At 36.7% G+C, this 27,786-nt stretch overlaps 1 protein-coding gene across 1 annotated transcript in view; it reads left to right on the top strand.

The window, feature by feature from the left end:
* SLC9C1 (solute carrier family 9 member C1) overlaps positions 1-27,786 on the top strand; it is a 107,626-nt gene that overhangs the window by 30,245 nt on the left and 49,595 nt on the right. Inside the window, exons 7-12 of the mRNA XM_005674974.2 lie at positions 4,659-4,758; positions 8,172-8,315; positions 10,284-10,458; positions 20,649-20,730; positions 22,640-22,806; positions 25,476-25,601. Coding sequence (XP_005675031.1) covers positions 4,659-4,758; positions 8,172-8,315; positions 10,284-10,458; positions 20,649-20,730; positions 22,640-22,806; positions 25,476-25,601 — 794 coding nt within the window. The remainder of the gene's footprint in view (positions 1-4,658; positions 4,759-8,171; positions 8,316-10,283; positions 10,459-20,648; positions 20,731-22,639; positions 22,807-25,475; positions 25,602-27,786) is intronic.

Genomic DNA, 27,786 nt, shown 5'->3' with positions numbered 1-27,786 from the left:
AACTTAACAAAAGTTTGGACCCAAACAGAAAACTACACAAGTTTTCTGAGAAGTAAAAATTTCAGTAGAGACAAAGGAAAATTTCTTTGTAGAAATGCTAGAGCACCAGAATTCATTATTTTCATGTCTGAGAAAGGAAAGGCATAACACAGATATTTGAGGTTTCCAAACCAATCTGGATTTAAGCCAACTACAATTTAGTGAGTTTACAGAATCTGTTAATGAATTAATAAATAGTGACAGAATGATCAGCCAGTACAAATGCATTCACTATGCACTACCTTGTACATACCTAAACCTACAAAACATAGATTTCAGCAAATATAATTTCTTTTAACATCATCAAGTAAGAGTAACCTCAAGATTAAGGGTTAAAATAAACGATGAGAAACCTTCTTAGGTTATACTATATGGGTGAATGTTATTAATATAACTGTTCTAGAAATTACATGAAGTTCCAAAAAATCTGATACATCCTGATACAATGTTATTATAATTCTAATTATCCTAAAATGTTGTATGTCACAGAAATAACTAAATATCCTTGTAACAACGCCATTGTAATAAACTCTCATCTGATCTTTAACCATTAAAACTGAAAGAGTAAGGGTTATGCTCAAGGAAATAATTTTATTTATTTAATTTTTAAAATTAAAGTAGAGTTGATTTACAATATTATATTATTTTCAAGTATGCAATATAGTGATTCAATATTTTTATAGATTATATTCCATTTAAAGTCATTACAAAATAATGGCTATATTTCCTTGTGTGGTACAATAGACATCCTTGTTGCTTATTTAGTTTATACATATTAGTTTGTATTTTATAATCCCCTACCCCGTCTCCAAAAAAATAATTTAAATTTTTTAGAGTCAAGATGTCTCAATAAATACTTTAGAAAGCAGATAATGAGTAAGTATAAATCTAATGTAAAAAACTTTTACTCTGGCCTGTCAAATAAATGAATATTTTTAAAAGTTATCATTGCCATCTTCCTAAAGTCCATATATATGTGTTAGTATACTGTATTGGTGTTTTTCTTTCTGGCTTACTTCACTCTGTATAATTGGCTCCAGTTTCACCCATCTCATCAGAATGATTCAAATGAATTCTTTTTAACGGCTGAGTAATACTCCATTGTGTATATGTACCACAGCTTTCTTATCCATTCATCTGCTGATGGACATCTAGGTTGTTTCCATGTCCTGGCTATTGTAAACAGTGCTGCGATGAACATTGGGTACATGTGTCTCTTTCAATTCTGGTTTCCTCAGTGTGTATGCCAGAAGTGGATTGCTGGTCATAAGGTAGTTCTATTTGCAATTTTTTAAGGAATCTCCACACTGTTCTCCATAGTGGCTGTACTAGTTTGCATTCCCACCAACAGTGTAGGAGGGTTCCCTTTTCTCCACACCCTCTCCAGCATTTATTGCTTGCAGATTTTTGGATCGCAGCCATTCTGACTGGTGTGAAGTGGTACCTCATTGTGGTTTTGATTTGCATTTCTCTAATAATGAGTGATGTTGAACATCTTTTCATGTGTTTGTTAGCCATCCGTATGTCTTCTTTGGAGAAATGTCTATTTAGTTCTTTGGCCCATTTTTTGATTGGGTCGTTTATTTTTCTGGAATTGAGCTGCAGAAGTTGCTTGTATATTTTTGAGATTAGTTGTTTGTCAGTTGTTTCAGTTGCTATTATTTTCTCCCATTCAGAAGGCTGTCTTTTCACCTTGCTTATATTTTCCTTTGTTGTACAGAAGCTTTTACTAACACATATATATGGACTTTAGGAAGATGGCAATGACGACCCTGTATGCAAGACAGGAAAAAAGACACAGATGTGTATACCAGACTTTTGGACTCAGAGGGAGAGGGAGAGGGTGGGATGATTTGGGAGAATGGGAATTATAACATGTATACTGTCATGTAAGAATTGAATCGCCAGTCCATGTCTGACATAGGTGCAGCTTGCTTAGGGCTGGTGCATGGGATGACCCAGAGAGATGTTGTGGGAGGGAGGTGGGAGGGGGGTTCATGTTTGGGAACGCATGTAAGAATTAAAGATTTTAAAATTTAAAAAAAAATAAAAAATTAAAATTAAAAAAATAAATAAATAAAAGTTATCACAATATGAATCAAATAATGATAGAAATTTGGAGGGAAGTGAAATTTTACAGAAAATTTTTAAAAATTCATCTGGAAACATAAACTGTGAGACTATGTTTATGACATATGTCATATGGCATGACAATCTATTTAAGTGAAGGATTTTTCCTACTAAGTGGATAATAAACATTTAATAAGCCTATAATAATTAAAATACTGCTATAACAGAGGAATACAAAGTAAACCAAAGAAACAGATTCATTTGATAAATGTGTGCTGTGCTTAGACGCTCAGTTGTGTCTGACTCTTTGCAACCCTATGGACTATAGCCCATCAGGCTTCTCTGTCCGTGGGGATTCTCCAGGCAAGAATACTGGAGTGGGTTGCTGTGCCCTCCTCCAGGTGATCTTCCCAACTCAGGGACTGAACCCAGGTCTCCTGCATTGCAAGCGGATTCTTTACCCTCTGAGCCATCAGAGAAGCCCAAGACTACTGGAGTGGGAAGGGTAACCTATCCCTTCTCCAGGGGAACTTGCCCCACCCAGGAATCAAACCGGGATCTCCTGCATTGCAGGCAGATTCTTTCCCAGCTGAGCTACCAGAGAAGCCTATGAAAAGTGGCATATCCACAATATTCTTTAATATTAAAACAAAATTTTAATTTGCAACTGTTACCTAGAACAATGTCTGCTAAACATTAACAGAAAAAAAATTAGCCCATTATAGAACAGTATTGCTCTACAACCCCTTTGGGTGCGTGTTCAGTCGTTCAGTTGTTTCTGACTCTTTGGGACCCCATGCAATGGGGCTCACCAGGCTCTTCTGTCCATGGGATTTCCCAGGCAAGAATAATGGCGGGGGCTGCCATTTCCTTCTCCAGGGATAATCCCTCTGTAGATTTTCTTAATGTGTGACTTTATGTATATGTATGCTGGATATGAGCTTCTGTGTGTTCACTGGGTACTCCACTCCTAAAATCTTGATCCAATTATCTTAAGCTTCCAATAGACACACTCAGTTATGTCTGACTCTTTGTGACCCCATGGACTATAGAGTCCATGGAATTCTCCAGGCCAGAGTACTGGAATGGATAGCCATTCCCATCTCAAGGGGATCTTCCTCACCCAGGGATCAAACTCAGGTCTCCCACATTGCAGGCAGATTCTTTACCAACTGAGCCACAAGGAAAACCCAACCTAAAGATACCTCCTCAAAATTTCTGAAAGTTTCTGGAGTTTTCTTCCTCATAATCTCTGCTGCCTCCTCCTAAATATATAAAAATTTCTGCTTCTTGGTGAACTTTAGTGAAGGTGAAAACAAGGGGAGCTCACAGAGAAAATTACATTGTGCAGTTCACAATTCTAAGATCTGACAGCTACCATTATCTCCTCACTTTTCTATATTTCCTGCTTAATTACCACTTGTCTCCCATATAGAAATTCAGCAAGCAGCCTTTAATGCTTGGAGTTGCCTTTTGGGTCTCATACTGTACTCTCAAATAGCTTATCAAATGACTACTTCTAGGCAAATATAGTCCTCTCTTCAACAGAAATTTCAGTCAAAATTTTCTTCAAGATTTTACTTGAATTCTTGGCAGTGGAGTTACGGGTGTTCCCTTTTTCTAATCTGCCTGCAATGCAGAAGACCCCGGTTTGATTCCTGGGTAGGGAAGAATCCTGGGAAGAATTCCTGGGTTGAGAAGAATCTTGGAAAGAATTTCTGGGTCAGGATGATCCTCTGGAGAAGGAAATGACAACCCACTCCAGTATTCTTGCCTGGAGAATCCCATGGACAGAGGAATCTGGCAGGCTGCAGTCCATAGGGTTGCAAGAGTGGGACACAACTTAGCAACTTAACTACCACCTTTTTCTTAGAAAAATATAATGTCTATACTATATTATTTGAATTTTTCACGATGATAAGATGTCACTTTCATAAGCTACTTCCAAAACTATGTTTCCCTCTAATTCATGAAAGTTGACAGTATTCAAGAGTTTCCACAGTTTTTTACACTTTTCCATCTCAGACAGTAAGTGTACCAAACCATAATTAAACTGGGAAGCAGATCTGTGTTGGGTTTCTCTTGGCTCTACTCTCTTAGCCTTGCCACAAAATCAAACCATTTCTATCTCCTGCTGTCTCCCAAGAAGTAGTAGATGAAGTAGGCTAGTCCACAGCGAGCTCATCAGCTTACTTCCACTTAATTCATCCAGAGCCGCTCTGGAAAAATCAGACCTATAGAGGGCGCTCTAGCCTCACTGGGGTATCTGGAAAGATTTGTGAGTTCCACATTGTTGCCCATGACCAGAAGCCAAAGCGGTGCAAGGTTGTCCAGTACAGACTTTTCTGCACACTGAATGTGGACCTGAGGAGGAAGGACAGTGCGTGGTGGTGATCATTTGTGACATTTTTTAGTGGAAACCAAGTGGGAGAGCCTCTTTATGAAGTCCCTACTATCAGATATCAGGATGTTTTCATCTCTGGGAGTATTGGTACCACTCTTGATGTTAAATTAATACTTTTTATTTATTTATTTCCTTAAAAAAACAGGTGAGCTAACTGAAATGTCTGGAATATTTACTCTTGTCATTATGGGACTCTTTTTAAATTCTACAAGTTTTAAACCAGGAGTTGAAGCACTTCTTCTTGAGTAAGTGACTAGCATACTTTTACTTTGTTTTCATATATTGAAGTTATAATATTATAATTGTAACTACGTCTACATGGCCAAAATAAGATACTGACTTGGAAACTAGCCAACTGAAAATAAAACCCCCCTTTTAAAAACTCTATTGCTTATGTTCTCTAAACCTCTGATTTCAGGTAAAATTTGTAACCTTACCTTGAGTTCACATTGACTGTATTTCCCTACTAATTCCCTTATGTCCCTGACCATATTACTCAGTAATGTTCAGTCTGATCCCCTAGACAGGGCCAGGGTTAAAATCAGGCAAGTGAGGCCCTCATCTCAGGCACAAAATCTGAGAGGATGCCAAAAGACTCAGTAATCAAGATAAATATTTTAATGTAATATTTAAAAATTGAAATTAATGCAAAAAATCCATGGTGAAAATACAAAATTTTTAAAGATCAATATTACTAATAGTTCCTTTTGCCTCAAGTGCCAATATGGATCAGTATGGCAATGCCTCTAGAATGAAAGACCAATATTTTAAGGACAGTGAAGAGAGGCCATGCAAAGTCAATTAAAAAAGTAATCCAGGGCATTTAAATACAATTGACAGCATTAAAAAAAGAAAATAGAAAAGTACAAATTGTACCTTGCTGGAGGGCACCTACCTGAGGGGTCAGTGGAGTCTGTGTTAGTCTTGAAGAAAGATACTTTCTGAAAAGTTTCAATATATGGGATGGGAACTTGGCCTAAATGACACAATAGCAACATATGTGTTAACAGAGGCCCTGAACTTAATCAGTGATTTTTTTGAACATTTGGGAGAACATTTTGAAAGATGAAATAAGTTCATAAGTTAGAAACTTAAAAATACAGATTACAAGCTTTGAGAGCATGTCACTAAAATTTCATGTCAATTATAATGGAAGCCAGTTGTATTAGCAGCTAGGTAGCATCAGCTGGGCCACCACTGTAGGAAGAATTAGACATGTTATGCATGTATTTATATCTATGGGGAGTGATTCCGAAGGCTCCCTTCATTCTTGCTGTAACTGAAACCTGGATCTCCCCTAAAGATGTGATTTTGATTTCCCTTGTGTTCCTTAAAGGTTATAGTGTCTTTCTCACCTGTATCCCTGGTACTACAAGCCTAGAGTTGAGGTGGGTGATCTTTCTGTACCTCAGTCATTTCTATTTTTCTTCTTCCCCAGAAGCAGCCAATTTCACACTCTCCATTTTGTGATGATTTTGGCCCCCTCTCACTGTGACATTCCAACATCACCCTGTCACCATTCTTAGTGATGGCAGTCAATATTTCACAGTTAATGCTTCTATTCCCTCACCTTTCAATTCCAGGACTTCTTCTCCTCCTGTGATCACATTTCCCACTCTGCTTCAGCCACCCACTTTATGCTCATACAAATAATCACTTCATAATTTCAATTTCAACAATTATAATATTTAAAATATAATATGTAAGATAATAATGGTAAATCCTACTAAACCCTACAGTGGTTTACACTGTCTCCCATCTTTTCAGTTTACCCCCCTAAGACTCCAGTTCTAACAATTATATAGTCACACTGAGAAGACGATGCATTGATCCTGTGCTATTTTCTGACCATCATCCACCTCACTCCCTCCTTATCCAGATCATTTCTTGTGTTTCTAATAACTTCTCATCTTGTTTGGCTACAAACCAAGGTTGTTTTCATGGCAAACAGGGGATCTGTTTGTCCCCTTGTTACTATGGTAATTCATTTCTGCCACTTTCACCCTAGCCCACTGTGCTCTAACCACACTTGGCTATTCCTCAAAATGCCAAAGAAGGTCCCTGTTTGACCTTGTATCCTTGTGCTTCTGCTCTTGAAATGTGCTTCTTTACATATTAGCAGAAGTGGCTGCCTTACTTCTTTCATGCTTCTATTCATACATCACCTTTTTAGAAAGAAATTCCCAAATAAGAGAGATTTCCTTGTCAACTTGTATAATCTTCTATTCCTGGCAAATTGATGTTCCTAAAATGTCCAGGCCATAAGGTCTTCTCACTCCTCTAGGCCAGGGGCTATGCAACATTAAGATATAAAAATGACACATATGCTTAGATCCATAATATCAAAATCTATGAGGGTGAAGCATGGGATGTCTGATTTTAAAAAACTCTTCCTAGATAATACTTAAATACAGACAGTGTTGTAACCCTTTGCTCCTATAAAAGATCTAGATTTGTTGGGACAACTCATGATCACCAAATAAAGAAAAGGGACTTTTTAAAAAAATTCAGAAGCTTTTTTACTGCGTGGCTGACTGATTGCACACGTGCACACACATGTGTACATGCACAGGTATATTAGATGGTTTTGGAGCTTGGTTATTTGGCTCATATATACTCTGAATATAATGGGCACTGATTCCTCTGAGAATCTGGTTTCCTCCTCATCCAATTTCTCCCATTAATTTCTATTACATATGAAAGAGTTTTAATAACTCCTCAATATTTGTTGCTTAATTGATTTGATTACATTTTGTGCTAATTAATGAGACTGAGTTTTTTTCCCCCCTCAATGTTTCATAATGAAATTTTCTCTGGTAATACCTAGGTATTTGTTTTTCAATGGCAGCATATGGGTAAAACCAAGCTCTATTTCCTCTCATGAAGTAATATTCATATACCCTTGTAAGCTTTTCAATTTATTTTGCTATACATATAATGTCAAATTAAAGACAGGAAATATACAAACAGATAACGAGAAGTAAGTTTTAAATAGCTATGATCCCAACACCCAAAATGACAAATAATGGTGTCTGAGTGTGCTGCTTTTTCAAACTGTTTTGCCTGCAACTGTTGAGAACATGAGTTTTGGGAATGATGCCGTCTTCCTAGGCTCTGGAGTACTTGAATAAGCACAGACTCAGAAACCACAAAGAATCTACAAAGGGAATAAAAGATTCATTCACATTCTCTAAGTGCTAGCTAGATATTGGGCAAAGGCTTTATTCTATCACTATGTAAATTAAGCTAGGAGTTCAATATTTCCATTTAAAATAAATAATTTTAGTTCTTCCCAATGAAACAAGTACTAGCTACTTGAACCATAGTTTCTAACTACTTGAACCATAGTACCTGAATGAGTTTTGTCAAATAGCATAGCTACAACTTAACATGTCTTTCAAAGTCAACCCCAAAAAGAGACGCTAATTTATATTCAGTGCAAACTGGTTAAAATTGCTTTAGAAATATTTGTTTACTTATCTTACTGCTCCTTTCTCCCCAGTTAAATTACAAACTCCTTGAGTGTTGGTGAATGTCTTACTCATCCTTATTTTCTTCAAAATGCCTAGCACAATGCCTCACATAGATAAGCCTTGCATCGACTATGTTAACTTAATTAACTATGCCAACTATATTTAATTTTTTTCTAAAAATGCAGATTCTGGAATTGTCTATCATTTGTTGCTTTTCTTATGGTGTTTACTTTCACTGGACTTCTAATTCCTGCACATACATATTTATATATATCATTTTCTGATATATATTATTCATTAAATATCTACTTAACACTTATTATGTTCAGGTAAGAAAGCCATTTGAATTTTTCTATTTATGTAACATTGACTAATCCTGAAGATATTCTTTAAATGACAGAAATGTTTTATTCTGGAATGAAGAATTCACTCAAATTTTCCAAGGAATCATCAGCAAATTAACACTTAGTGTTTTTGATTTTTAACAGCATTTCAAAACAATGCAAGCATGTTGTAAAGTTTTTGAAAAAAAGAAAAAACTCTCATAATCTTTACTACCTAGAGGCGAACACTACTAATATTTCACATACTTCCTCCAGAGTTCTATGAGGTTTCATGAAGTTAGACACCTATTATAAATTAAAATGTTAACTTGTTTTATTTGCTTAATATTTTATGACAGATAATTTGTATTAAAGTATAGTTGGAAATAACTTTTTAAAAATCAGAGTGGGACAAATTGGGAGACTAGGATTGACATTTACACACTGCCTGCAATGAAGGAGGCCTGGGTTTGATTCCTGGGTTGGGAAGATCCCTTGGAGAAAGAAATGGCAATCAATTCTAGTATTCTTGCCTGGGAAACTCTATGAACAGAGAAGTCTGGTGGGCTACAGTACTGGGGTCGCAAGAGTGGGACATGACTTAGCGACTAAACCACCACCACCAGATATAAAATAGATAATTAATAAACAGCTACTGTATAGCACAGGGAACTCTGCTCAGTACTCTAGAATGGCCTATATGGGAGAGAATAAAAAAAGAGTGATATTTGTATATGTATAACTGATTCACTTTGCTATATACCTAAAGCTAACACAGCATTGTAAATCAACTATACTTCAATAAAAATTAAGAAAGAAAAATAGTCTTTCTTTCCTTTTAAATGATTATTCACTATTATTTCATATCATTTATCTGCTCTGTTCAGTGTTCTTATGATTCTGGCATTCTGCTGTGTTGTTACTTTTCGTTAAGATAAAGTATTAAAGATCAAGGTACCATTTTTCTAGCTTTGATTCATAAAAGATAAAAATAAAATTATCTCATGTCTAAATAAATAAATTAAAATGAAAATCATAAGGAAGTGCTCCTTGTAAATGTCATTTTTGCCTAAATAAGTTTTGTGGCCCCTTTTCCAATGTTAAAAGGCTTTCAGAAAGCCGTCTGCTTACATAACTGAAAAGGAGATAATATAGAAGAGGAAAACCACTATAACAATTATATCACCCAAATTGTTAGCATTCTAGGAAAATTAGTTGGGACTCAACATTAAGTTGAGCTTCCCTGGTTGCTCAGTGGTAAAGAATCTGCCTGTCAATGCAGGAGATGTAGGCTTGATCCCTGGGTCAGGAAGATCCCCTAGAGAAGGAAATGGCAACCCACTCCAGTATTCTTGCCTGGAGAATTCCATGGACAGAGGAACCTAGCTGGCTACAGTCCATGGGGCTGCAAAAGAGTCCAACACAACTTAGGGACTAAATAACAACATTAAGTCATCCAGTGCCAAGTAAATGGAAATTCATCGCAAATTATCAGGTACAATTAGTATAAAATATAAGAATTATCTGTGACTGAAAGAAGAAATAGAAATGAATTAACTGATACTGGGCAAATTCAGTATGATTGAAATCTACGAAGAAAAAGAGAGAATATTGTTTTCTCTCCCATTTATTAAATTTGCTTTTATCTGTTTCTGGGATCTAGAGTAGAGTAGATCTATAAAAATTTTTAGCACTTTCTTTTCTACCTGAAGAAGCACCACTTAATGGTGATGTGGAATTATTCCACTGCTTAGCTAACAGAAAGAAAGAAAAGAATAATCCCATTCCCTTGGCATGTTTGTGCATGGGATGCCCTTCTGCTTTCCTTCGATGGAATGCCAGAAGTGTGTGAAAGATGGCTCATTCTTCTGAGAGTTGGCAATTTCACAGGGAATAGATTGGAGTAGTATAGAATGAGATGGAAAGAAATTTCTATGACAAAAATAACTTTTAAAAATCTGTTTTGCCTTTTAGACTTCTGGTCTTTCTATTACTGAGCCCTCTTTTGTCTCAACTTGGTCATGGTTTCAGCTGGCGCTGGGCATTCATAATGGTCTGGAGCGAAATGAAAGGGACTCCTAATATAAACTTGGCTCTTCTGCTTGCCTACTTTGAAAAATCTTTTGGATCTGAGAGGGAGAAATCTCAAGTAAAGAAAGATGTAGTTTTTCTATTTGAATATTTTATGAAAACTGTTTCGCTGTACTAAAGTATGCTATTGTAGTAGATCGCTCAACCCCACCTGGACTGTGGGATTAATTTAGCTGTGATGGGGAAACCAGGGAGGGAAAAAACAACTGGCAACTTTCCTCTTCCTCATTCTAGCTTAGATACCCTTAAACTCCTTCATCACACTCCTAAAAAATAGGTTTACTGTGAAAGTTAAGGGAAAACTTACAAATCATTTAAAATAGTACCTGATACAGAGTATGCACTCAACAAATGTTTCCTTTTTTAATTTACTCCTAATACCTACTTACAAGCAGAAACCTATTTATGAATGGTTGTATTGCCTTCTGTAACTTTATAAAGCCACATCTAGAAACCAAAACATTTTAATTATTAGAGAAAGTTACCTCTTAAGATAGAACCCCCAAATTCTTCTCAGTAGAACATAAAGTGTGACTATCCCTCTATCATATCTCAAAATAAGATAATTTCAAGGAACTCTTTAAGAAATATTCTATGTAGACATCACAACACATCTAACACTTCCACTGTGAGGTTTTTTTTAACGTAAATTCTAAGAGTAAAGGGAACTGTGTCAAGGTTATTATCATGTATCTAAGTAAATAATAAGCATTTAAAAAAAACTAAATATTCAAAGACTGTTTTAAAAACCAAAGTACCTAACATTACATGACCTCCTCTTTCTTTTTAATCTTCCCTAGTGGCTCCTGCAATGCAGGAGACTCGGGTTCAATCCCTGGGTTAGGAAGATCCCCTGGAGAAGGGAATGGCAACCCATTCCAGTATTCTTGCCTGGAAAATCCCATGCACAGATGAGCCTGGTAGGCCCCAATTCATGGGGTTGCAAAGAGTCGGACACGACTGTACAACTAACACATTCACACCCCTCTTTCCTTTTAACTAATTTCCGCTTTGTCTGGACAATCAAAATCAGTGTCATCATCATACGTCCTGACCAGTGTAATGGTGAACACTGCACTTGGATCTGGGTTCTGAAATTTTTAATTGCTATTTATTGTGTGGTCATCCACAAGTTATTTAATTCCGATCCCCCACTCCCTGCCACGTGTCTGTTTCCTCATTCCAAAGCAGTCTGCAATAATACCAATGGTTTGCTAGTAAATATTTAACAGGTAACTATCTTGGAAAGGGGGAGTGTTTGCCAAATTTCTATTCCATAATCATTGGCACCAAGAAAACATAAGTCAGCCTATAAACTTCCTGAAAATGTAATGATCAGCATTCACAAACTGGTATGAGCCAGGCCTATCTGGCTATCTTACTGTCTCTACAGTCTCAAAGGGGTATTATGAGAAATTGAAAATATACATAAAAAGCTTAGCACATTGTTTCAGTTCAGTTCAGTTCAGTCGCTCAATCGTGTCCGACTCTTTGCAACCCCATGAATCGCAGCACGCTAGGCCTCCCTGTCCATCACCAACTCCCGGAGTTCACTCAGACTCACGTCCATCGAGTCAGTGATGCCATCCAGCCATCTCATCCTCTGTTGTCCCCTTCTTCTCCTGCCCCCAATCCCTCCCAGCATCAGAGTCTTTTCCAATGAGTCAACTCTTCACATGAGGTGGCCAAAGTACTGGAGCTTCAGCTTTAGCATCATTCCTTCCAAAGAAATCCCAGAGCTGATCTCCTTCAGAATGGACTGGTTGGATCTCCTTGCATTCCAAGGGACTCTCAAGAGTCTTCTCCAACACCACAGTTCAAATGCATCAGTTCTTCGGTGCTCAGCTTTCTTCACAGTCCAACTCTCACATCCATACATGACCACAGGAAAAACCATAGCCTTGACTAGACGGACCTTTGTTGGCAAAGTAATGTCTCTGCTTTTGAATATGCTATCTAGGTTGGTCATAACTTTTCTTCCAAGGAGTAAGCGTCTTTTAATTTCATAGCTGCAATCACCATCTGCAGTGATTTTGGAGCCCCCCAAAATAAAGTCTGACACTGTTTCCACTGTTTCCCCATCTATTTCCCATGAAGTGATGGGACCGGATGCCATGATCTTCATTTTCTGAATGTTGAGCTTTAGCATCTAGTAAATGTACAGTAAATCTGACTTCTGATGACAATGACGATGATGCTATGTAGACATCTTTTGAAATAAAACTTTGGTCAATCAAATCATTTCAAGGGATGTTTCAGTAGTGGTAATTAGTTGAGAAGAAATTAGCAGTCCTTTAATTTAATTTGGGTGACTCCTACAGCTAATTTATTAATACTCAAAAAAAGGCACTACAATGAAAGCTTAAATTATTAACTTAATCCTGTCTCTACTACTCACAAGTTAAGTGATTAAATTGAATATGTTCCAAACAATTATATAGAATATATGAAGCAAAAATTGAGAGCTAAGAGGAGAAATAGACAAACTACAGTTGGAGACTTTAACACTCCTTTCCTTAATTTGTTTATGAAGTATTTTTTGTTTGTTTGTTTAGTCACTAAGTGGTGTCTGACTCTTTTGCAACCCCATGGGCTGTAGCCCACCAAACTCCTCTGCCCATGGGATTTCCCAGGTAAGAATACTGGAGTGGGTTGCCATCTCGTTCTCTAAGGGATCTTTCTGGCCTAATTCCACATCTCCTACATTGGCAGGCAAATTCTTTACCACTGAGCCATGAGGGAAGCTAGAACTACTATAAAAAATTAGCAAGGATATGAAAGAACTAAACAACACCATCAACCAACAGGATCTAACTGACATCTATAAGATCATATCAACTGATGAAGAAAAATCACTTAGCATAAAAAAAATCAATATCCATTTATGATAAACCTCTCAAAAAGTAGAAATAAGAGGGAATTTCCTAAAGTAGATAAAGAACATCTACAAAAAAATCTACAAGTATAATTAATAAATTATTATAATTAATAGTGAAAGATGCTTTCTCCTTATAACTGGGAACAATCCAAGAATGTCTCAGTTAATTAACAAACAATCAAGAATCTCTACCCTCATTCTTTTTACTGAGCATCATGATAGAAATTCTAGCTTGATCCGTAAGACAAAAAGGGAGAAAAAAACATGAATATTCAAAAGGAAGAAAATAAACTATTCCTACTGCAGATAGTATGATTATCTATATAGAAAATTCCAAGGGTCTTCAAAATGAAGAGGGGGGAAAAAACCTTCCTAGAACTAATAAATGAATTTAGTATGGCCTCAACGTATAAGTGCAAAAAATCAAGTGTATTTCTATATACTAGCAATTTATTCAAGGAATCAAAAATTAAAGACACAATGCCATGTACAATCGTTCAATAATAAAAAGCAAAGGAACTAAAACAACAAAAACCATTTTGAAAGAGTAAAATAAATGGGAAGAATCAGTATACCCAGTTTTAAGGTATTATTACAGCCATGGAGATTATGTAGTATTGCCAGAGAGAGAAAGAAACATGGAACAGGATAGAGAACTCAGAAATAGATTCACACAAACATCCCCAACAATTTTTGATAAATATGCAAAAGTAATTCAATAGATGATGTCTTAAAAATGATGCTGAAGAATGGGACATTCATATATGAAAAAAAAAAAAAAAGAAGAACCTTGACCTAAGTCTCACTTCTTCTATAAATATTAATTCAAAGTGGATCGCAGAATTAAATATAAATTGTAAAGCCAGAAAACTTTTTTTAAACTTGGGGTAAAATCTTTGGGACCTATCGTAACACAAAGATACCAAGAGCATAATCCAGAAAAGAAAAAAAAAGAAGTTATACGTCTTCAAAATTAAAAACTTTTAACAGTACAACACACAGAATACAGAAATAGACATTTCACTGAAGGGGATATACAGATGACAAATAAGGATAAAAAAGGTGGTCAGTGTCATTAGCCACTGGGGACATGCAAACTGAAAAACCAGTAAGATACCACCTATTAGAAGGACTAAAATAAAATATGGTGATGACACCAAACGCTGGTAAGGATGCAGAGAAACTGACCACTCAGAGACTGCTAGTAGGAATATCAAATAGTACAGTCACTCTGGGAAAGAATCTGGCAAGCAACACAACATTGTAAAACAATTATCCCCCAATTAAAAATAAATAATAAGAAAAGAATTTGGCAGCTACATATGCAACTACCATACAGCAATTGCTCTCCTGGGGATTTAGCCTGGAAAAGGAAAATTTATGTCTACACACACCTGTACATGAATTTTTATAGTAGCTGTATTTATAATAACCAGACATCTGGAAACAATTCAGATGTCCTTCAGTAGGTAAATCTTTCTTTAATACATTGTTGGACAACTGCACCTTGGAATGATACTCAGCAGTGTAAAGGAACAAACTATTAATAAAAGCAACAACTTTGATAAATCTCCAGAGAATTATTCAGAACAGAATACATACTTTGTGATTTGAATTGTATAACATTCTTATGAAAATGTAGAAATTGAGAACAGATGAATGGAGGCCAGACAAAAATATAAAAATTGAGAACAGGTTAGTGATTAGAATAGGAACTAAAGAGCCCCTTGATGAAAGTGAAAGAGGAGAGTGAAAAAGTTGGCTTAAAATTCAACATTCAAAAAACCAAGATGATGGCATCCGGTCCCATCACTTCATGGCATATAGATGGGGAAACAATGGAAACTGTGACAGGCTTTATTTTATTGGGCTCCAAAATCACTGCAGATGGTGACTGCACCCATGAAATTAAAAAAAGCTTGCTTCTTGGAAGATAAGTTATGACCAACCTAGACAGCATATTAAAAAGCAGAGACATTAGTTTGCCAACAAAGGTCCATCTAGTCAAAGCTATGGTTTTTCCAGTAGTCACGTATGGATGTGAGAGTTGGACTTTAAAGAAGACTGAGTGCCAAGGAATAGATGCTTTTGAATTGTGGTGTTGGAGAAGGCTCTTGACAATCCCTTGGACTGCAAGGAGATCAAACCAGTCAATCCTAAAGAAAATCAGTCCTGAATATTCATTGGAAGGACTGATACTGAAGCTGAAGCACCAATACTCTGGCCACTTGATGTGAAGAACTGACTCATCGGAAAAGACCCTGATGCTGGGAAAGATTGAAGGCAGGAGGAGAAGGGGACGACAGAGGATGAGATGATTCGATGGCATCACCGATTCGATGGACATGAGTTTGAGCAAGCTCTGGGAGTTCATTCCCTTTCTTTGGAATTGGAATGAAAACTGACCTTTTCCAGTCCTGTGGCCACTGCCAAGTTTCCCAAATTTGCTGGCATATTGAGTGCAGCACTTTCATAGCATCATCTTTCAGGATTTGAAACAGCTCAACTGGAATTCCATTACCTCCACTAGCTTTGTTCATAGTGATGCTTTCTAAGGCCCACTTGACTTCACATTCCAAGATGTCTGGCTCTAGATTAGTGATCACATCATCATGATTATCTGCGTCATGAAGATCTTTTTTGTACAGTTCTTCTATGTATTCTTGCCACCTCTTCTTCATATCTTCTGCTTCTGTTAGGTCCATACCATTTCTGTCCTTTATCGAGCCCATCTTTGCATGAAATGTTCCCTTGGTATCTCTAATTTTCTTGAAGAGATCTCTAGTCTTTCCCATTCTGCTGTTTTCCTCTATTTCTTTGCACTGATCGCTGAAGAAGGTTTTCTTATCTCTTCTTGCTATTCTTTGGAACTCTGCATTCAGATGCTTATATCTTTCCTTTCTCCTTTGCTTTTTGCCTCTCTTCTTTTCACAACTATTTGTAAGGCCTCCCTAGACAGCCATTTTGCTTGTCAGACTTTATTTTTGGGGGCTCCAAAATCACTGCTGATGGTGACTGCAGCCATGAAATTAAAAGACGCTTACTCCTTGGAAGAAAAGTTATGACCAACCTAGATAGCATATTCAAAAGCAGAGACATTACTTTGCTGACTAAGGTCCGTCTAGTCAAGGCTATTGTTTTTCCTGTGGTCATGTATGGATGTGAGAGTTGGACTGTGAAGAAGGCTGAGCGCCAAAGAATTGATGCTTTTGAACTGTGGTGTTGGAGAAGACTCTTGAAAGTCCCTTGGACTGCAAGGAGATCCAACCAGTCCATTCTGAAGGAGATCAGCCCTGGGATTTCTTTGGAACGAATGATGCTAAAGCTGAAACTCCAGTACTTTGGCCACCTCATGTGAAGAGGTGACTCATTGGAAAAGACTCTGATGCTGGGAGGGATTGGGGGCAGGAGGAGAAGGGGATGACAGAGGATGAGATGGCTGGATGGCATCACTGACTCGATGGACGTGAGTCTGAGTGAACTCCAGGAGTTGGTGATGGACAGGGAGGCCTGGCGTGCTGCGATTCATGCGGTCGCAAAGAGTCGGACATGACTGAGTGACTGAACTGAACTGAACTGGGAGTTCATGGATAGGGAGGTCTGGCACGCTGCAGTCCATGGGGTCGCAAACAGTCAGATGCGACGGAACTGAACTGAATTAGTGGTTGTCAGGAATAAAGAGCAGAGAAGGCAATGGCACCCCACTCCAGTAATCTTGCCTGGAAAATCCCATGGATGGAGGAGCCTGGTAGGCTGCAGTCCATGGGGTCGCTAAGTCAAACACAACTGAGCGACTTCAGTTTCACTTTTCACTTTCATACATTGGAGAAGGAAATGGCAACTCACTCCAGTATTCTTGCTTGGAGAATCTCAGGGACAGAGGAGCCTGGTGGGCTGCCGTCTATGGGGTTGCACAGAGTTGGACACAACTGAAGTGACTTAGCAGCAGCAGCAATAAAGAGATGGGGACAGGAGGGAAATAAAAGTGACTATAAAAGGCAACATGAAGAATATTTATGGTAAAGGAACTGTTCTGTATCTTCACTGTGTCATTGTCAATATCCTGGTTGTGATACTCTACTATAGCTTTGAAAAATGTAACCTTTGGGGGCAATTGGCTAAATATTACACAGGACCTATTTCTTAAGACTGTATGTGAATCTACAACTATCTTAAAATGTTAAATATTTAAAAAGAACAAAAGAGGGAGAAAGAGGAAACAAATGATTGATATCAGTAATGAAAAAGACCATGACTATAAACTATGCAGCTATTTAAGGAGTAATAAATAAAAATGGCACCCCACTCCAGTACTCTTGCCTGCAAAACCCCATGGACGGAGGGGCCTGGTAGGCTGCAGTCCATGGGGTCGCTAAGAGTCAGACACGACTGAGTGACTTCACTTTCATTTTTCACTTTCATGCATTGGAGAAGGAAATGGCAACCCACTCCAGTGTTCTTGCCTGGAAAATCCCAGTGACAGGGAAACCTGGTGGGCTTCCGTCTACAGGGCTGCACAGAGTCGGACACGACTTAAGCGACTTAGCATGTCTAACTTTTGTCCAAACAATTCAACACCTTAGGTGAAAGTGGTTAAATTCTTCAAAAAACACAATGTACCTAAACTGACACTAAAGAAAATATAAACTCTGAATAGCCCTCTAAGTGTTAAAGAAATTATATGTATATAAATTAAAATTTTCTCATAAGCTAGAAGCCGAGATGGCTTGACTGGTGAATTCTTCCAAACATTTAATGATTAAATGATAACAATTCTAAACCAACTCTCTCATAAAATAGAGAATGATGAAACACTTTCTTATTTTATGTGGCCACCCAGTGTGATACTAGACACCAACAATGATAGTTACAAACAGAAAACTGATTAAATCACTGATTAAACATGACGCAAAAATTCTTTAACAATATATAGCCAATTACTTTTAAATATATAAGAAGTATAAGACATCATGGTCAAGTATTCATCCAAAAATATGTCCATAAATTTTAGTTTAACATTCAAAAAAGTGTTTGTAAAATCTAAAAAAAACTGAACTCATAGAACGAGAGAACATATTAGTGATTTCCATAGATGGTAAGTGGAGATAGAGGAAACGGATAAAGGCAGTCTAAAGGTACAAACTTCCAGTTAGAAGATAAATAAAAGTAAAATCTTTTATTTCTTACCTCAAACCATATGTAAAACTGATTGGAGATGGATCATAGTCTTAAATAAAATGAAAAACTCTGAAACTTCTGGAAGAAAACAAGAGAATACCTTTGCAGCCTTGGAATAGACAAAAGGTTTTAAAACAAAAAAACAGTAATAATTGGAGTTCTCAACTTTAGAAATGTTTGCTTATCAAAAGATAACTTTTGAAATGGAAGGTGGTCACAAACTGAGAGGAAGTACTCATAATACATATGTCACATATCTGATATGCGCATTTTCTGTAGTTGTTTTAGATTCCACATATAAATGGTATCATGTATTTGTCTTTATTTCACTTAGTATGTTAATCTCTAGGTCTAGCCATGTTACTGCACATGGTGTTATTTCATTCATTCTTATAGCTGAGTAATATTCCACCATATATATGTACCACATTTTCTTTATCCATTTATCTGCCAGGGGACATTTAGGTTGTTTCCATGTCTTGGCTCTCATAAATAGTGCTGCAGTGAACAGTGGGGCACAGGTATTTTTGAATTTGAGTTTTCTCCAGATATATATTGAGGAAGGGGACTGCAGAATCATATGGTAGCTCAAATTTTAGCTTTTTAAGAAATCTCCATACTGTTCTCCATAGTGGCTGCACCAATTTATTGATATATTCCCACCAACCATGTAGGAGGGTTCCTTTTTCTCCACATTCTTTCCAGGACTTATTATTCATAGACTTTTTAACTATGGCTATTCTGACTGGTGTGAGGTGATTGAACTGCAGTTTCAATTTGCATGTCTCTAATAACTGGCAATATTGAGTTTCTGTTCATGTGTCTGTTGTCCGTCTATATGACAACACACTTCTATCCAGAATATAATTTTCAAAACTTCTACAATTTTGTTACAAAAAAGCAACCCAGTTTTAAAAACAGGCAAAAGAGTTGAACAAATGTTTCAAAAAGAAGTGTATATACCACTAGGCATATTAAAATGCTCAACATCATTACTCTAGGGAAATGCAAATTAAAACTACAATGAGAAACATAATATTTAGTTTAAATGAAGATTCTAGAATTGGCATATCCCATCTATAGAAATAGAAACAGTAGTTGTCTCTTGTCTGGTGAGGATTGATTGGAGCAGCCCTGGGGAAATTTAGAGGATATGAGAATATTATACATCTTGAAAGGATTGAGGGTAATATGGGTGTATGCACTGTCAAAACTTATCAGATACACAAGTACATTTCACTCTGTGTAGATTATACCTTGATTTTCCTAATGACCAGTGTTGGAGTGGCCCCCCTGAAGAATTAAATGGAATATTCAGTGAGAGCGTCCTGTGCACCAATATTTTAAATTTCTCAAGTGATCCTAGTGTACAGCCGTGAAAGCCTCTGGTGTGTTTCACATTCTGTTTCTAACTTCCATCTGTAGCCAAAGATAGAGGACTGGCTAAGAGTTTAAAATAAATTCTGGAAGTTAGAATTCCATAAATCAATGGAAATATGTAATATCAGACTGAAGTGTTTCTTCATCTGTCTGTGGAGACTAACTTGAGATATAAGAGGAGAAAAAAGAAAGTGACACCAAAGGCATCAATTGCTCCTCCCTTCTGGTAATGATGGTAAAGAATCCGCCTGCAATGTGGGAGGCCTGGGTTCGATCCCTGGGTTGGGAAGACCCCCATGGAGAAGGGAAAAGTTGTCAACTCCAGCATTCTGGCCTGGAGAATTCCATGGACTGTACGGTCCATGGGGTTGCAAAGAGTCAGACATGACTGAGCAACTTCACTTTCCCTTTTTTTCTGGTAATGAAGGGATACCAGAGAGGGAAAGTATGTGGTAGAACAAACACACCAAGGCCTTGTATTGTTTCTTCTAGGTGGGGAGAATTATTTAACACAGATGTGCTGGTAATGTTGAACAGAGAACTATGTGGCTATGTACATGGAAGTGTATGTGGTGGATGAGAACTGATAAAGTACAGGGATATTCCCAGGATGCAAGAAGTTCAGAAATCGAAATTAAGAACAAAATTTTTTTCCTAATGTCTTTATAAGTATATAAATACTTGTCAAAGCAAGTCATTATATTTCCCAAATATTGACACAGTACAACTTAGCTTAATTTACGCTGGTAAATATAGAGTATATTATATAGAATTATGATGAAAACTTACTTTGGTTTGTTTTTCTATTCCAGATATTATTTCATGGAGTGTCAGTATCCTTGATTAGCTTGATTGTCAATAGATTTATTTTGCCAATGGCAGTTACTAAACTTGGTAAGCCCTGCTAATTCCTGAGTAAAAAGAAAAATATTCCAAATATACTAAAGAATTGCTAATAATGAAAAAGGAAGCCATATAAATACAAATCAAAAGTGTCTAATTGAAAAGGAAATTGGATCTCAATATAAAGTCACATGAATCATTAAGGCCAATAAGTTCATTAGGCCAATAAGCAATAATCTTATAAATAAGATTACGTATTTACATTAGTCCAGTTTAAGTGAAATAATACAATGTCTATTTAATTATTCAACAAACTTTTTATAAGAGCCTCTTACATGCCAGGCACTATTCTAACTGATAGTGATGCATTATGAAGACAGACAAGTCTGAATTGTTGAAGCTAAATTGGAGAGAGGAGAGACAGACTGTAAACAAGTCAAATAAGGTAATATCAGAGTGTCATTTGTGCATGAAACTACTCAAACCACATATAAAGAAAATAGAAATACAACATGTGGTAGATTCCTGAGGAAGTTAGAAACCAAGCGTGTTCAAGGAAAGGAGGTAAGGTGCTGGAACCTTTGAGAACTATGTCAATAGTGGAGGAAGTCCAGATGGGAGAGGTAGGGAAAGAGCTAGATCGTGAAAGACCTTGAATTTTAAGATTTTATTCTAAGAGATAAATGGATTTCTTGGTTGGTTTTAAGCAAGTAAGTATAATTTTATGAATAACGTCCTTAAAAAGACAACTCTGCGTAGCTGATTGGGGCCTATGAAGAGAGTAGGAGCAGAAATACCAGTTTTAGGAGGCAACTGCTTTATGCAGTATGACTGTTTCAACCTCCTACTTTTTAATGATCCAAAAATTGAGATCTAAAGAGTTAACATTTCTTGTCTAAGATCACACAACTCAGTAATGGCAGTTAACAAACTAAACATAAATTCCTCTAATGCTTTTAAGCTGCTTTGCTTTTAACAGCTCTATCACCTTTTCTGTTTCATTCATATGGCATCTTCTTAACCAATCTTAAATTTCATCTTTATGGGTAATATTGAATCTTCATTCTCATGTTTGCAACCATATCCTTCTTACCATTTACTTTTGTCTTTTCTGGGCCTTAACATAGTAAAATGAGAAGAACAGATTAAAGGGGTAACATTTTGTAGAGTATCAGATCCTGTCTATGGGATTTCCCAGGCAAGAATAGTGGACTGGGTTGCCATTTCCTTCTCCAGGGGATCTCCCCAGCCCAGGGATCGAACCCACGTCTTCTGCATTGCAAGCAGACTCTTTATCACTCAGCCACCATGGAAGGCCTTCAGATGTTCTACTTAGTAGCTAAATAAACCTAAAATTCTTATTGTAGAGCATCTGTTTACTTGTACTGAGGAAAGTGAACATTTGCTCATGGAATATTATTGCTTTTCGAAGAAACTTCTATGTCTCAAAAAAAGGAAATCTGTGTCTGATAGTAAGAGTCCTTCAAACCTTAATGAGGTCTGTATATATAGTATATATTACCACTGATCCTGGATCAAAATGAATTTGAACTATGTCAGTCCACTTATAAGCGGATGTGAATTTTTTTCATACGTACTTCAGTACAACCCACCATCAGTTTATTGAATCTGAGGATGCAGAACCACATATATGGAGGGACAACTGCAAAGTTATATGCAGATTTTCAACTGCATGGAGGATTGACATCCCTGAATCCCATATTGTTCAAAGGTCAACTATATATATCTGGAGATGAATAAATATATATCAAATATATATATGATCTTACATATACATAGGAAATAAATATAAGTGCATATATTTCTGTGTACACATATGTATATCTTTACCTCCTACGTATGTATCTCCTACACATTTATGTGTGTATACGTGCATATATTCTGTACATACTATTAAAATGATATCCACTATTTATAAAATGTGTTCTTTTTCTCAAAGGTCTTCGTGATGTCACATCAACAAAGTATAAGTCACTGTATTATACATTTCAACACTTTCAAGAGCTAACCAAATCTGTAGCCTCTGCACTCAAATTTGACAGAGATCTTGCTAATGCAGATTGGAACATAGTTGAGAAAACAATTATACTTCAAAACCCATATGCGGTAAGCAAGTAGTATTTTTTAAAGTAATATCTTTTGTTTATTCCTTCAAAGTGGATATGATTCATCTTAAGTATGAATGTTATAAATGTTAATTCACAGTTCTTAGGGAATTTTATTACCACTGTGAGACAAAGTAGAAGTGACAACCCTTTTGGGTATATGAAAGTGAAAAGTGAGTGTTAATTGCTCAGTCATGTCCAACTCTTTGCGACCCCATACTGTAGCCTACCAGGCTCCTCTGTCCATGGGATTCTCCAGGCAAGAATACTGGAGTAGGTAGTCATTCCCTTCTCCGTGGGATCTTCCCCACCCAATGATCGAACCTGGGTCTCCTGAATTGGAAGGCAGATTCTTTACTGTCTGAGCTAGCAGGGAAGAGCCCCCCAACACACACTTTGAGAATACAGCAAATGTGTATTGTTTTCCCAGTAGTCATGTATGGATGTGAGGGTTGGACTATAAAGAAAGCTGAGCACAAAAGATTTGATGCTTTTGAACTGTGGTGTTGGAGAAGACTCTTGAGAGTCCCTTGGACTGCAAGGAGATCCAACCAGTTAATCCTAAAGGAAATCAGTCCTGAATATTCATTAGAAGGAATCATGCTAAAGCTGGCCACTTTGGCCACCTGATGAGAAGAACTGACTGATCGGAAAAGACCCAGATGCTAGGAAAGATTGAAGGAAGGAGGAGAAGAGGCACACAGAGGATGAGATGCCTGGATGGTATCACTAACTCGATGGACATGAGTTTGAGCAAGCTCTGAGAGTTGGTGATGGACAGGGAAGCCTGGCATGCTGCAGTCCATGGGGTTGCAAAGAGTCAGACACGGCTGAGTGACTGAACTGAACTGAATATTGTAAATTCAAAAGAAAGAGCTACTTTAAAAAGATAGTATAAAAATAAAAGAGTGAGCTTTAGAAAACAGCTAGATTTTTTTTGCTAGACTGAGGATGGACAACATTTATTCAGTATTTATTTAGGCCATTATATATTGAAGTACTTGCTAAGCCTTGGTTTGTGGTTACTGTTACTTTTTATCATAAAATAGAATTAAAAGCTGGTATCACAGAGAGTCAGACACGACTGAGTGACTAACACACACATCATAAGATTAGATATAGTGAAATATCACCTCCTGCTTGTGAGACATACTTTAGAATCTCCATGTTCAGACTTTTTATTCATATATGAGAACATAATTCATCAGCAGTCATGACTGCTGGAGAAATAATAAAAGTTGTCCTGAGATATGCTCGTTGCTTTTTCTGGTTTGTCATTGCCTGTCGTGTCCAATTTTCACTGCAGTGTTTTTCTGCATCACACAATATGAAGGGAAAACTGCTAAGACTGTGGACAGAATTGGTTGCTATGAAATAGGATTTGCAAAGCTCCATTTTATATCCTGTAAGAGGTGCTTGAGGCTTCAGATGGAGGCCCAGAATCAAGCCTATGTTTGCAGAAATACTGATAGGATTTCTGCTTAAGAAAAGTATCAAGTCAAATCAAAGGATTTTTTTAATAGTAGTTCTCAATATCTAACTCTGGCCTTTTGCTAACCTGGTTGCATTAGAATCACCTGGAAAGCTTATTCAAAATATGGAATCCCTACTGGTTCAGTGGGAATGAATCTGCCTGCAATGCAGGAGACCACCTGCCAATGCAGGAGACTCCGATTCGATCCCTGGGTGAGGATGATCCCCTGGAGAAGGAAATGGCAACCCACTCCAGTATTCTTGCCTGGGAAGTCCCACGGACAGAGGAGCCTGGTGGGCTACAATCCATGGGGTTGCAAAGAGTCAGATATGACTGTAGTGACAGAGCACACAGCCTTGATTTCCCAACCTCTATCCAGGAGGTTCTGATGCAGTTGGTCTGAGGAATATGTATTTTTAATCCATTTACCCAGCTAATTCTAATGCAAACTCAAAGGTAAGGTCAAACTCTGGTACTTGATCTGTTTCAGAAGGCAGATAAATAAACAACTACATTCTCTTCTTTATGATGCAGACATGAGAGATATTCTGGTATTACAGATAGAATGTTGGCCTTGGACTCAGAAAACCTGGGTTCATATCTTAGTTTTGTTACTTAATAAATAGCTTTGTGATCTTTTATAGAACTTGTATTTTATCGAAGCTTCAACTTTTCTCATCTATAAAATGGAGGTATCCGTATTCCCATCTCCTAACAGCCATATTCACTTGTTATTCTACTGTAAGTGGTTAATTTCAAGTGTTGTCATACTTTAGCTGTAGCAGAATCATGGAATGTGTTTATAAAATACAGGACGGTTTCTGTTTCAGCAGATCTGTGGCAGGCTTTGAGAATGTGCCTTTCTAACAGTACCTAGGTGATGCTACAGTGCTGGGGTACCACACTTTCAGAACGAGTGCTTTAAAGTATGATCAAAAATGTAGTCGTTTTTGTAAACTTTTACCAATGCCATGCAAAGGTAAAGATATGATACAATTCTTTCCCCAAAAAACTGGCAGTTATTTGCCTTCTAGATGACTGTGTAAGTACAAAAGTTATCTGAACATTTTTATGTAACTAGCAGATTTTCTGTGAGTTCTTAAACCAAACTGGTATGTGAATTGCTTGAGGTTTATGCTAAACAATACATTAATGTTCATGTACTATTTTTTGGTTTTCATCTGTATTTTATTTAGTTGGGCCAAGGAGAAACAAAAGAACATCAAAAAGTGAAATGTCTACACTGCAACAAGGAAATAGATGATAACCTTAATGTTGAAGCAACAGAGTTGGCCAACAGACGTCTCTTGTCGGCACAAATAGTTAGTATTTTATTACCCATTTAAAAAAAATTGGCCTGTTGCTTATATCATTTGCAAATTTTTCTCCATTCAGTAGATTTTTTCATTTTGTCAATGGTTTCCTTTGCTGCGCAAAAGCTTTTAAGTTTAAATTAGGTCCCATTTGTTTATTTTTGGTTTTGCCTTTGGAGACAGAGCCCCCAAAATATTGCTACAATTTATGTCAAACAGTGCTCTGCCTGTGTTTTCTTCTGGAAGTTCTGTGGTTTCCAGTCTTACATTTAGGCCTTTAATTTTGAATTTATTTTTGTATTTTAGGGTGTGAGAAAATGTTCTAATCTCATCCTTCAACATACAGCTGTCCAGCTTCCTTAGCACCTCTTATTATAGACACTGTCTTTTCCCCAGTCTTGCCTCCTTTGTCATAGATTAATTGACCATAGGTGCATGGGTTTATTTCTGGGCTCTCTACTCTGTTTCTTCGATTTACTTGTCAGTTTTTTGTGCCAGTACTATACTAAAAATTTAAGTTATTAGCTAAAATTATACTGAAAACTTTCTCCCTTGTTTAATACATCTTGGTTATGCTCACCTGCACAGCTTAATAGATTGTTTACAAAGGTAAAGGGAAGTTTGGCATTGTCTTAGGAATTTGTTTCACTGCAGAAAGAAAAGAGGAAAAAAATCCACTCAAATTAGCTTCAACAGAAGGTGTTTTATTTTGAGGAAAATATAGTATTCAGGAACCCTTAAAATCAATGCAGGAGACTCCATTTTGAGTCTTGTTTTCATTATTAATATGATACGTGGCTCAGAACTTATTCTTTTTTCTTTATTTTCCCCATCTGTAGAAGGAGAAACATACTACCAAAATGACCTCTTAGAGTCCTCCTCCCGTGATATCCTATGTTTTATATAATATATACTTTCTGTATCTTTTTTATTTATTCCCTTTAATTTTTTTCCTATTTCTACTATTATATCTTCATTGATTTTATGCTGTTAGGTCTTAATCCAGAAGTCCTATTTTCAAAGTGCATTGAATCTCTCTGTTCTATTCTCCAGATCTTCATCTCACCTTGTACATTTTTAGTTCTTCTTTGTACTAGATGTATTTTCATGTGTATCTTGGCTTGTTGATTTGATTTCTGCAATCTCCATCCTAATATTCACTGGTCCCAACAGTATTAATTAGCTATTATAGTTTTCAAAAATTTGAGAGTTCTTTGTTTAAGTCTCAGCCAGTTCAGGTTAATGGGAGCAATATCTCCTCCACTCCATGGCAAGACAGTGGCGAAGGAGAGACGGCACAGTATAGCTAGAGGAAGGGAGGATAGGCTTTCGGTTCAGAAAGAACTGAGTTTCTAATATGGTCTTGAGAAAACTACTTAACTCCTTGAGGATTCTCATCTTTCTCATCTATCAAATACAGATTTGAATACCTTCATCATAAAGCCGTTGCAAGAATTAAATAATTTTATGTAAAACAAAAATTATTATGTTAATCCAATAGTATATTAGGGAGCTCATAGATGGCAGTTATTTTTAGGAATCAGCCATTCTCTAAATTCTTACATTTTGGTACAAATGATCATTTAAGAATTAACATTTTTCTAGTACTGAACTGGTCAATTACTTGTGTTGCTAAGCTTTCATGAGTTCCATATTACTTTCAGCTTTCTTATTTTCCCTACAGACTGCAGTGTTTGTCTTCGAGAATACTGAAAATATTTTACTTTTACATTATTTTATAGGTATTTTAATGAAGTTTAAGAAGAAATGATACTCTATTGAATTCTTGTTATTATGGACAACTAGCATTTTGATCTTTCATCCTAAAATTTATTTCTATCCCTTTCTAGTATCCTCCAAGAGCAAAACATGTTTCAATGTTCATAAATTGTGCAAACAGAATGTCTTCTATGGAACTGGGAATCTTTAGTCATTTCATACGTTCCAAATCAGGAAATCGATTCTCAACAGTGCTCAGCACACAGAAGCTGAGTGGGCTCTCAGTATATGGCCTGAATGAATAAATGAATGTGTTTTGCACCATAACAGCAGGTCATCTCATGCTGGGAATAGATTGGAGACAAGAGAGTTCTGTTGTCAAAATATTTGGCTAAGTGAAGTTAAAGAAAGACATAAACCAAGATCCCTTACTGTAAAACTTCTCAGAGGCTTTAAAATTCAAATACATATTATA

This window comes from Capra hircus, chromosome 1, assembly GCF_001704415.2.
Source record: "Capra hircus breed San Clemente chromosome 1, ASM170441v1, whole genome shotgun sequence".
Classification (NCBI taxonomy): domain Eukaryota; kingdom Metazoa; phylum Chordata; class Mammalia; order Artiodactyla; family Bovidae; genus Capra; species Capra hircus.
This window is presented reverse-complemented; position numbering and strand designations above follow the sequence as displayed.